Below are 12,696 nucleotides of genomic sequence, written 5' to 3' on the forward strand. Positions count from 1 at the left end.
TTCGTTTCCAACCTCACAAGTTCCAGGAGGTTACAACCCTCCATGTCTAGTGTGTAAACATGGCTATGCTCTCTTCCTCTATCAAAGGGCTCAAAAATTCATTGAGTTGGGAAAAGATCAAGCAGTTGAGAAACAAAGTTCTTATCATCTAAATTTCTCACATCAAACCCACTTTCCCCTCCACTCTCTAAATTCTTTTCCAACCCCTTCTCCACCACTCAAAATTTACGAGGCTCTTTCAGTAGCTCGATGGTGTCCTGTCCATTACAATTCATTCCCAAATGATTTCTTTCTCTTCCTCTGTCAAAAGGCTTCAAAACAATTTTAAGTGGCAAAAAATCAAGCAGTTGAGGGGCAAGATTTGTATCTACTGAAACCAGCAACCCCAGACACATCTTCCATTTTCCTTTTAGTTGTTCTTTCAGACCAACACACCAAAAATGGAACCATTCTATTTTGTAATTAGGATTATCACAAGCAACCATCTCACCATAGCTAACTTGGTTACTGTGATACCCCATATGATATGGATAAGGGTAGGTAGTGTATGAGATCTCACATTGCTTGGGAATGAGAAGTTCTTGCTCTTTATAAGGTTTTAATGGGACTCCAATTGTATCATTGACTAGTCATTTTGGAGTATAGGCCATGTGGTATGGGCCTTCTATTGGGGCGTTACAGTTACATAAACAGTCAATAGGTTCATTTGGATCCATGGTTAGATCTAAATCCATCCCAGAAAAGTTTGCAACAGTTGCTACTTCTATCATTTCCACCATTGCTGTTGTCGCCTGGCTTGTTGTTGAGCTCGATCTTGGTCTGCACGAATAGGTTCGTAGTAAGAGTTTTAGCTTTCTGTTTTTCGGCGACATACGAAAGAGAGAAGCCTGAGGGGAGTCGTCAACAAAGTGGGAAACCCATTCAAGCTCTGCCAAATCATCATCAGTTACGGCAAGTTCACTGGTGAGATGAGACTCAGAGTCAACGGCTCCAGAGAAATGGGTGGAATTGGAACTATCATCGTCGGCTTGTTCCTGGGAGGACGAGCCAGAAAGAAAATTTTTTATGAGTTGTTCCTCCGGCAACTCTTACTGCGTCGATTTCTTTAGCAACTCTCCATCCAAACTTGATTTCAATGCTCTCTTGTCCATGCATTGCTCCATTTTTGTATACACGGGATCTGTAGCTACTTTCTCGACAAGTCCCTTTGAGTATGATGTCTCCTTGTTGGCTTCAGAACCTTCAACTACGCAAACTCTCATATTTTTTGGAGAACTCGAAAGGATAAAACCCAATTGGCAACTGCATCCTTGTCGACACGATCGAGTGTGGAGAGGATGAGAAAAAATCTTATCCTTAGCCCTAGGAGATGAGAAAAAAGAGTTAATAGATAACATGAAAATGGCGTGGGTTTATGGGTTGATGGTGAGGAGTCGGGAATTTGAAACTCGACACCACTGGGATCAAATTTCCATCTAATGGCTAGGCCTTCTTACTATTAATGAGTCGGCCTTCTTACTATTAATGAGTCTTTGTTGCCAGGGACAACTGAAAGAAATGAAGAAAATGAACAACAATTTATAAGAGGAAGGGAAGGACACGAGATTCGAAGGGAGAAATCAGAGAATGGAGGAAATGATTTTTGGTTTTTAACGAGATTTATGAAAACATGAGAAAGAGTAAGCCGAGCGGTGATGACTACTTCCTTTTCTTCCATTATTGCTGTATATTTTTCCTCTTCTTGTTGACAATAGAGTTGGTTTTCCAGATTTGAGAACTCTTCATTGAAGTTGTTCTGAAAATCTTCAAGATTGTTCTTGACATCTTTGAATGTTTGCAAAATAACATCCAAATGTTGTTGTGATTGTTCGACTTATTCTCTGATGTTGAGCAATGATGAAATAATTTTTTCTATTTCTATGGATTGATGAAGCCGATGCCAAGGAAAGACTAGCTCTAGATACTGCTTTTAACACACTGGATAGGTAGTGTTTAGATAACTAAAAAATATGAGAGAAAATGTAAAGAAAATTGTCAGATTCGAGATTAACCTAACTTCCAAGAGAAAGAGATAGATATCAGAAATAAGAATATATTGTATTAAAGTTCTAGATGCCTCTTCAGAGCCAACTTGCTCAGTACATATAACCCACGTATTGGGCTTGGGCTAACAGTAACAACAAGATAATAAGATTAGAATCTACAACTAGTTTATGCTACGGGCCTAAACTCACTACCTATTACAATTCAAAGATCTAGTAACATAGTCTAAGGCCCTAACACACAAAGGTAAAAGTAGTAAAATGAAGGATAGTAATGGCTTGGATTGGGGCCACGTTACTCGGCTTGTTACATTTTCTGCCCCCGCCCCCCAAAATTAATTTCAGCTCACACACTGCAAAGCGACAAGCAGCCCCATCGTCCAATTATATCCATTGAGATGGATCGAAATGGGTGATGTGATACAATTTTGACGGTAGGATATTATCCAAGAGTGCACAATGCACATTACATTATCAGTCAAACCTTTTGATAGTTTGATAATGTAACGAGTCAATTTTGTTAATTTGGAGTGTAAGGCATACGACAACTGTAGGGTGAAAAAGTATATTTTTCCAAAATAAAAAGTTACCTGACAAAAATTACCGTTCGTTAATATCAAGTAAGACTCTCCTGTGGAATGGTGTTGTATGCTCTGGAATTTATGCAGTCTCATGGCTGGTTCCAACGTATAACAAGAACTTATTGCAAAACTCTGACATTTTACAAAAACTTTATTCTTCATGATGCACTAGGCCCCCTTTTCAGTGCGATATGCTGATGCCCCCATGGTTTGAATCGGCAGTAAATCTGGATCTTCTATGCAATGGATGCCACACCTCAGCGCCTCCAGCTCATACTAAAAGGATTGTGACATTTGGCTAAAGTTTTTTTTTTTTTTTTCATGGTTTGAATCGGCAGTAAATCTGGATCTTCTATGCAATGGATGCCACACCTCAGCGCCTCCAGCTCATACTAAAAGGATTGTGACATTTGGCTAAAGTTTTTTTTTTTTTTTTTTCTCTCTTAATCTTGTTGAGTAGGCTTGCATCCATGCATTTGCAATGTTTTTGATAAGTTAATATGCAAGTGGCAATAAGTATCCATGCTTTTGCAAGTTCTAACGTAATTAATAAAATCAAGAAAGGCCATCATCCTCGTCTTGAAGAAAAATACTGTCGATATAAGGCTGATATCCAGCATCCTTCATGTGATCTACCAACTTCCAAATCACTTCGTATATCTCTCCTATCTGACTATGTAACTTGTCTTTGGCCACAAATTCATGTCTTGCATTCCTCACCTCAATCCAACTATAAGCCACTTCTTTCTTCAAACCTCTCTCCTCCATGAGCCTTCTCACTCTATTGACATCAACCCATCTACCAGATGCAGCATAAATATTTGATAGCATAACATATCTTGCAGCATTGCTGGGTTCCAACTCAAACAGAGCTTCTGCAGCTCTTCTGGCAAGACCCAAATTCCCGTGGACTCGACAAGCGCCCAATACTGCACCCCACATCCCAACATGATCCGAGCCATTAGTCGCTTTCCCAATCAACTCCATTGCTACCTCGAGTCTATTTTTCCTCCCAAGCAAATCAATCAAGATTGCATGGTGCTCCGGTCTTGGACTTATGTCATAGTCCTTCTCCATCGAGTCAAGAATTTCAATTCCTTCAGATACTAGACCAGTATGGCTGCAGGCGGATAGCACCCCTAGAAATGTGACGGCATTTGGTTTTATCTCTGCTTCTATCATTCTCTGAAATAGAAGAAGTGACTTTTCCCCAAGCCCATTCTGAGAGAAACCAGTTATTACTGAATTCCAAGAGACAATGTCCTTTCCAGGCATCGATTCAAACAATGTTTCAGCCGATTTCATGTCTCCACACTTGCAATACATGTCAATTAAAGCATTCAGCATAAACACATTAACAAAGTTGCTACTGGTGCTCCTTCGAATGATGTGCCCATGAATCTGTTTACCTTTTTCAGTGAGTGCTAAATCTGCAAAAGCACTTAAAACGGTAACAAAAGTATGAGCAACAGGCCAGATTCCTTCTTCCAGCATTTGCTGAAAAAGAATCAATGCTTCTCTCGCATGACCATTTTGAGTAAACCCAGATAGCAAAGCAGTCCAAGAGACAGTGTTCTTAACTGGCATTTCATTAAATACTCGACAAGCATCATTGAGTCTAGACGCCCGAGAAAAAGCAACAATCATCGAAGTCCAAGACACAACATCCCTTACCGGCATTAGACTAAAAATAGAATATGACGTATTGGGTACACCACATTTTCCATAAGCATCAACTAAGGCATTATGAATAATAATGTTCAACTCTAAGCCTAAAACAATTGCTGCTCCGTGAACTTGGCCCAATAAAGCTAAAGCACCCAAGCAGGCACAAGCACCAACTACACTGACTAGAGTGAACTCATCCATGGTTAAACAATGATATTCCTTCTGCATGTCTAGAAAGAAATGAATAGATTCTTTGTGAAATCCATGATATGATAAACCAGATATCAACGAGTTATAACTAACAAGGTTTGGTCTTGGCATTTCATAAAACAGTTTATGAGCTTTACTAAATAGACCTCTTCCAGAGTACACGGAGACCATGACGTTCCAAGAACGGGTAGTTTTGAAGGGAAGGTCATCAAAGGCCTTTTGGGCACTTTCTACGGAGTTGCATTTAGAGTACATGTCTATGAGAGCATTGATTGGGAAGGGGTTGAAGAAAAGTGCTGTTTTGATGAGGTGTGAGTGCAGGGCCATGCCCAGTTTTAGGTTCCTGGTTGTGGTGCATCTTGAAATGAGTGATGCGCAATGACCCACGGCTGAGACGATATCACTAGGAAGCATGAGCAATGGCTATTTCAGTAGGTGGACGGAACATGGAGAGGGGAAGTGAGAGAGAACATGACCGCTAATGTGGCGCCTGTCAGTGAAATAGTTCGCATCGAAGGGAGAGGACTGAGAAGATAAAACATGTGCGTACGATGCACTATTTTAATACGATGAGACAAGATAAGATTTTAGGGTATAAAATAATTTTAAATGAGTTAAAAAAATTATTATTTTTTAATATTATTAAAATTAAATTATTTATTATATTTTATATAAAAATTTTAAAAAATTATAATAATGAGATGAAATGAAATTATTTATAAATCTAAACAGGACTTAATGCAATTATTATCTCTCGTTGAGCTAATCTGAATTCTGGAACAAGAGTGAGAATCTTTCCTAGTTTTAGAGGTTGATAAATTGATGCCAGAAAACAAAAACAAATTAAATTCCTGAATTTCATTTTTTTTTTTGAGAAGAATTAAAATCCTGAAATTTAGCCTGAAAATTACTAGTGCATTGGACCAACATCCATATTCCACGAGACACTTTTGATAACCACTTGTGAAATTGACTGAAGTCTTTGCCATTGTAATGTTTAACGTAAACCCATCTTTTTATTTTTCTTTGGTACCAAACAATGAATGGATTGAAATTACCTCAGATCTTCCAGATATCAAAGTTTTCTGGACAAAAATTAGAAAAAAAAATGAGAAAAAGGACGACTGTTTGGAATGATGGGATTATTAATGAAGAATATATGTAAAATGAAAAATTATATTCATAAACTTCACACACTATATATTATTTTTTTTGTTATTTTTTTAATTTTTTTCTTATTAAATGTGTGATATATAGATGATGAGTAGAATAATTTAATTTTTTTAAAAAAAATAAAATAAAAACATTTAAAAATTTAAGAATAAAAATAATTATGATTTAAGGTGTGTGAAAATTATGAATAGCAAAGCTCGTGTAACATATACAGTGATTCATTTTTTTTTTTTTTTTTAAGAACAGGGCAAGGGAGGCATATTTCCAAACATCTTTTGAGATATTTGAAGCATCCTAATTCTTAGGTAACCATAAAGCCAACGGCAATTCAAAATCTTTCGATACGTAAATGGAAGCTCAAGAGCCACACTTTCATTCATCTTATTCTTCTTCCTCTGTTTCTATTCTGATTTCATATTCTTTCGGAGCATCTACAAACCTCAACGAAACATGCCTTCGAACTTGTCTTCTCTAAAGATATTTGAATGGCTAGACATGGCTTGGTCAAGAACCTCGTGGTGGGCGACCTCTCTTTTTTCGACTCCTCTCCCTTCGCAAAGCTCTTGGACTCGTGCGTCAAATCGAGGTCGGCGGGTGACGTGCGCCGCATCCACGCCCGTATCATCAAAACCCAGTTTTCTTCTGAAATTTTTATCCAGAATAGGCTTATTGATTCTTATGGAAAATGCGGTTGTTTGGAAGATGCGCGCAACTTGTTTGATCGAATGCTTGACAAGAACACTTTCAGTTGGAATTCAATTATAAATGCGTTAACTAGATCGGGTTACCTTGATGAGGCTTCGGAGGTCTTCTGGTCCATGCCTGATCCGGACCAGTGCTCGTGGAACTCAATGGTATCAGGTTTTGCACAACATGATCGTTTTACAGAGGCTTTAGAGTATTTTGTTATGACGCATAGGGAGAATTTTGTACTTAGCGGATACTCGTTTGGCAGTGCTCTTAGTGCTTGTTCAGGCGTGACGGATTTGAAAATGGGTATTCAAATTCATGCTTTGGTTTCGAAGTCCCAGTACTCGTCCAATGTTTACGTGGGTTCTGCTCTTATCGACATGTATTCTAAGTGTGGGAGCATGGCTTGTGCTCACAGGGTTTTTGATGGGATGGGTCAACGGAACATAGTTTCTTGGAATAGCTTGATCACATGCTATGAGCAAAATGGTCCGGCTAGTGAGGCTTTGGAAGTTTTTGCGAGGATGATGGCTTGTGGATTTGTACCAGATGAGGTCACTCTAGCTAGTGTGGTCAGTGCTTGTGCGAGTTTGTTAGCAATTAGAGAGGGTTTACAGATTCATGCCCGCGTTGTGAAATGCTTTGAGGATGACCTCATTTTGGGAAATGCACTGGTTGATATGTATGCAAAATGTAGTAAAATTAATGATGCTAGAGGGGTTTTTGATAGGATGCCTATTAGGAGTGTGGTGTCTGAAACCTCCATGGTAAGTGGGTATGCAAGGGCATCAAGTGTGAAAGTTGCAAGGTTAATGTTTGCAAAAATGATGGAGCGGAATATAGTGTCTTGGAATTCACTTATTGCAGGGTATACACAGAGTGGGGAGAATGAAGAGGCTCTCAGACTCTTCCTCCTTCTAAAGAGGGAATCCATTTGGCCGACCCATTACACCTTTGGAAATCTACTCAATGCTTGTGCGAATCTTGCTGAACTGCAATTGGGGAGACAGGCTCACTGTCATGTTTTGAAGCATGGATTTCTCTTTAAATCTGAAGAGGAGAGTGATATTTTTGTAGGAAACTCTCTCATCGACATGTACATGAAATGTGGATCAATTGAAGATGCCAGCCGGGTATTCAAAAATATGGTGGAAAGGGATTATGTCTCTTGGAATGCTATGATAGTGGGATATGCACAAAATGGTTATGGAGCTGAAGCTCTTCAACTTTTCCAGAAAATGCTGGCATCTGGAGAGAAACCAGACCATGTCACAATGATTGGTGTTTTGTGTGCTTGCAGTCATGCAGGGCTGGTTGAAGAGGGACGCCATTATTTCCACTCAATGACAACGGAACATAGTTTGACACCACTGAAGGACCATTATACATGTATGGTTGATATACTTGGCCGAGCTGGATGCCTCGATGAAGCAAAGAGCTTAATAGACACAATGCCGATGCAGCCTGATGGTGTTGTCTGGGGATCTTTGCTTGCTGCTTGTAAGGTCCACAAGAACATAATGTTAGGGAAATTTGTTGCAGATAAGCTTTTAGAGATTGAGCCTTGGAACTCTGGACCCTATGTTCTTCTCTCAAACATGTACGCTGAACTTGGAAAATGGAGGGATGTTAGGAAGGTAAGGAAGCTGATGAGGCGAGAGGGAGTTATCAAGCAGCCAGGTTGCAGTTGGATTAAACTCAAGAGTGATTTGCATGTTTTCATGGCTAAAGATAAAAAGCATCCTCAGAGAAAGGAGATCTATTCACTTCTGAAGATGCTCATGGGACAGATGAAGAGAGCTGGTTATGTGCCCAATGCTGGTGATCATGAGGCCTATGATGGGCACAGTGAATCTGAATTAATCTTAGGTTACGAAACGGATATGCCAGCAGATGCTGCTGTTGGTTGAATTCAAATGCTTTCTTCTCTTCAACCAACATCTGATAGATCTGTTCCTCAATTTTGCAGAACAAAAAAGGTTAGTAACAGTTATCAGTAGTTCTCATAATTGTTACACTTACGTGTCTTACCATTATACAACAAACCAAAATCCTCCCTTGCTATTCAGGACTATCCTGATCTTCCTTGAGGTTTTCGAAAATGTCACACTTCCCCTCGAGTTTCAATCTTGACCTTGATTTTTTTGTTGTCAAGGCAGTCTTAATGTAACCATGTCATTCTTCCACCATAAGTGATGGCTATTAATAAAACTTTTTTTTTTGGCCGATAAACAAAATTTTATTGAGCATGAAATAGATGAAGGCCCGAGTATGCTCTTTTTATTATTATTATTATTATTATTATTATTATTATTTTTTTTTTAATGATAAGTAAGAGATAAATTTTATTGATACACATGAAATAGGTAATAGCCCGTGTACACAAGAGGTATACAAAAGAACACCTAGATACATTCTATGAACGGTAGATTAAAGACAGGCCCGAGTCTGCTCTTGATAAAACTATAGGCTACTGTTCTCTTCTTCTTCTTCTTCTAAAAAAAGACGTAATTCCCTCCAAACCATGAAGGAGGTTGGTCGGTATAATTTATCCTGTAATGAACTGTTATCACTTACATTCGCCGGGCCAATTCACAATATTGAGGGCAGAGCTCCAAGGCTTTGGTGGCATGCTCATCTGCAGTTGGTACGTAGTGCAATCGAGCCAATTGGGCCCAGTTTTATTGCTGTTAACTATGGCACATCATGGTATGATTCGACCGGCTGCTTAGATTAATAAATTAATTATGGTTTTAGACTACTTACGTGCCGCTAAGTTCTGCATTGTTTCATCTGTGCTACATTTACAATCACGTGTGCTCACACTGGTGATTACTGTGGCCAGTCAATTTACTCCACTTTACAGTTGCACATTGTTACAAAATGCTCCGAGGCCTCCTGTTATTAAGAAAATTAAGCATTCAGGGGCCTTGGAAAGATAAGTGGACCAATCCTTTAGAAACCTTGTTACCTGAACCATCAAGCTTGCCATAACCTCTTTCGACCAGTTTCTTGACATGTTCAGAACAAACCAGCACATTTTGTAGTGTCCAGCAAGCATATGTAACTGAGTAACAAACAGTAACCGTGAAGAGAAGAAAAAAAAAAGGAAGCTGGGATATCTTTGTGTGTGTTATGGCGAGAGAGAGAGAGAGTTAAAAATATGGAACACAACAACCAACCTTCAGTTTTTTTCCAAAGCAAAAACAAAAAAAAAGAAAAGAAAGATATCTTGTCTGTACAACCTGGTGGCAGAAATGAAATTACACATCTTCTCTTTATTTTTTATGGCTGTTCATCTTCGGGTGCTATTTTAAGTAAACACCAAGACATGTGAACGAACACAAACGAGGACAGAGAGAACTTTTCACCATGTTCATCAGACGAGGGCATCCTTGAGCCCTCTCTGAGAGCATCTACATCGAAGAATCACATAAGAACTAAACCTGTAAACCAATATGAAGCATACCATAACCATCAAATTTCTCCACCTACTTTCCTCCCCACCATAGCCTTCTTCTCTAAGCACATCTTCACCACTCACCACACATTTCCCAAACATGTACTCCAGGCACTTTCCTGAGTTGGAGAACTCATTTATCAAAAACCCTTCAAACGGATACTTGAACAGCGATATGTAATGCATGAAAATCCAGTAACTTGGAATCCCATGTTTTGATATGAAGTAACCTGAGAACAGAAAGAAGGACCCCATGACGCCTGCGATCACTGAATTCCCTACGATGAAATTCGGCACCAGAGCACTGAAACATACCACAACCGAATTTGCTGTATACAGAATTAGCCAAATTAACAACAAGAAGTGTAGAAAGGCCATGAAACTCTGATTGAGTCCAACAAGCCAGTATAATGGTACTGTGAATATAAAGGATAGGATGAGCAGAAATGGCAAGTAAACAAGTCCATTGGCTATGGCATAGGATGAGACTCTGTAGCTTCCGCAGGATGTCTCCCTCATAAGAATCTCCCTCTCTTGCAAAAAGATTGGCAGAGCTTCTGTGGTGCATGATAACAGAAATGTCAAAATGAATGCGAATAGACCTACCCTTTCTTGGGCTCCAACCAAGTCATCTTTGAGATTATAAAAGATCGAGCCAAGGACAAGCCCTGAGATCAGCATTTGAATCGTCCTACAAGCAAAGAGTTCCTTCGACCGAAAGATGTTTTTGGAGAATCTATGAGTGAGAACTATGGTTTCTCGCAATCTAGAATTTGCAAAGTCGGGAGGGAAATCAATTCCAGTATTGATGATTTCTTCATCAATAACCTTGGATTGTTGAAAGAGCTGTTGTAGAGTAAAATTACCACTTGATCTACTCTCACCTAGATCGTCTCCTTTCTTTTGTTGCAGTGTTGATGGCAACTTTGGTAGCATTTTTTGTTGAACTGGTTGAAACTTTCGCTGCTGTTGAAGGGTTTCAATGGATTCAATGGCGAATTCAACGACATTGACATGAAGAGGAAGCTCTAGTCCCATCAGCCTTAAGTTCACGCCAAGCTGATCCACGGTGCCATGGTGCAAGACACAGCCATTAGCCAACAGTAGAATTGAATTGAACAACTTTACAATCCGGTACCCAGGTTGGTGGATACTGAGGATTATGGTTCTGCCCCGGGTTTCAGCCATGGTCTTAAGCATGTCAAGGATTTGGAGCGCTGATGTACTGTCGAGCCCTGAAGTTGGCTCATCAAGAATCAGCACTTTCGGATCATGTATTACGTCCACACCAATAGAAACGCGGCGTCTTTCTCCACCGGATATCCCTCGAACCCTGTCGTCTCCGACACGAGCTCCAGCTACATGATTCAGGCCAAGCTCCTGAATCAATGACTTCACTCTGGATCTCAGCTCAGCTGCTGGAAGCCTTAACCTTAGCTTTGCGCTAAACATTAAGGTTTCTTCCACCGTAAGTAAGGGAAAGAGGGTATCCTTTTGAGTGACATAGCCTGAGATTTTCTTGAAATGAACTTTGTCTATGGGCTTTTGGTTCACAAAAATGGAGCCACTTTGTGGTGTGACTTTCCCTGCTAGGATTTCTAGCAGGGATGACTTTCCAGCTCCACTTGGACCCACAATGGCCAGAATCTCCCATGGTTTTGCGCTGCAGTTCACGCCTTTCAGGACTTGGCGCACCCTGGGGCATGGTTCTTCAACCTTGGCTTGTTCTTGATCTGGTTCTTGATCAACCTTCTGTTGATTCTCTTGTGGCCCTTTGCTGAAGATCTTAAAAGGGTGCTCTCTACTTTGTGTTTGAATCTGGTAGTTAATGCCTATTGCTTCAATCTCACACCCTTGTTTCTTCATTGAGGATGCAATCTTCTCTCTCTCTCTCTCTCTCTCTCTCTCTCGTTTTACCTCAAAGCTTTGGCTTCTCTAGCACAGCCTGGTCTACTGCTAAAACAACTACTCCCAACTCATTTTCTTTCTTGTTTATAAACTTTATTTAATCCCTGGTTTTGGCTCCAACTGCACTGTGTAAACAGTGAGCGAGTGGTTCAAAGCTAGGGATCAACTGCAAAGACACTTGGCTCCTCGTGTTTGTATATATGGTTCACGTGCACCTGTTATTGCTACTTCTGTATAGATATTTTTTTGTCATGGAAAATTGTATAGTTCACGTGGCAATGGTAAGAGAAACCCTCTTGTTTCTGGTCGTCATGACTCATGAGGTTTGTTAACAAAACCAAATAATATGTAACATTAATTTCATACAAATTTATACAATAATTATATTGATAAATTTTGAGGATTATTAAAAAAAAAAAAAAAAAAAGACTTTGAGCTTTGTCTATGGATGCATGCATGGCCCATGGGACCTAATTTGCCATGACTGCCCACTATTTTTTATATTATTTTTGTACAAATTGAAAGAAATTACATGGGTCGGGTAGGGAAATATGCGTTTCCAAAAGCATGGAACGATTACTATGATTATTGGAACAATGAAAAACCTTCGCATCTAATTTGTTAGAGAAATGATATTTATAATTATAGATTGTGTAAGCGCTACGTATTTAAAAAAAAATAAACATAAGACTTAAAAATAGTAATTTATTAATGACGGATCTTTTTTTTTTTTTTTTTTTTTTCAAAAAGAATATACGAAATTTATATAATCTAAAATTATATATAGCATTACCGATCAATTTGTTAAGACACAACTATTAATATATATCTCAAAGTTGGTAAACAAACTCATTATGTCTTTTGTCCTAATCTTCCATCAAGGTTAATTTTGAGCCATAGTGAAATGGATTAATCAAGTTAACTTTTAAATTGAAATGTAGAAGCATACAATAAAGATTTTTAG

The 12,696-nt window shown here is 39.1% G+C and overlaps 3 protein-coding genes across 3 annotated transcripts; 1 reads left to right on the plus strand and 2 right to left on the minus strand.

Moving 5' to 3' along the window:
• Positions 1-2,826: 2,826 nt before the first annotated feature.
• Positions 2,827-5,027, minus strand: LOC108996411 (pentatricopeptide repeat-containing protein At2g13600-like). Its single transcript, XM_018972301.2, has one exon. The coding sequence runs from the start codon at positions 4,913-4,915 to the stop codon at positions 3,179-3,181; it is 1,737 nt and encodes a 578-aa protein (XP_018827846.1). The 5' UTR covers positions 4,916-5,027; the 3' UTR covers positions 2,827-3,178.
• Positions 5,028-5,937: 910 nt separating this feature from the next.
• Positions 5,938-8,650, plus strand: LOC108996304 (pentatricopeptide repeat-containing protein At2g13600). The gene has a single exon (XM_018972122.2). The coding sequence runs from the start codon at positions 6,160-6,162 to the stop codon at positions 8,272-8,274; it is 2,115 nt and encodes a 704-aa protein (XP_018827667.1). The 5' UTR covers positions 5,938-6,159; the 3' UTR covers positions 8,275-8,650.
• Positions 8,651-9,528: 878 nt separating this feature from the next.
• On the minus strand, positions 9,529-11,941 carry LOC108996305 (ABC transporter G family member 5-like). The gene has a single exon (XM_018972123.2). It carries the CDS (start codon positions 11,688-11,690, stop codon positions 9,744-9,746), a length of 1,947 nt encoding a protein of 648 aa, XP_018827668.1. The 5' UTR covers positions 11,691-11,941; the 3' UTR covers positions 9,529-9,743.
• Between the last annotated feature and the right edge of the window lie 755 nt (positions 11,942-12,696).

The sequence above is a fragment of the Juglans regia genome, chromosome 1 (genome assembly GCF_001411555.2).
Source record: "Juglans regia cultivar Chandler chromosome 1, Walnut 2.0, whole genome shotgun sequence".
NCBI lineage: Eukaryota > Viridiplantae > Streptophyta > Magnoliopsida > Fagales > Juglandaceae > Juglans > Juglans regia.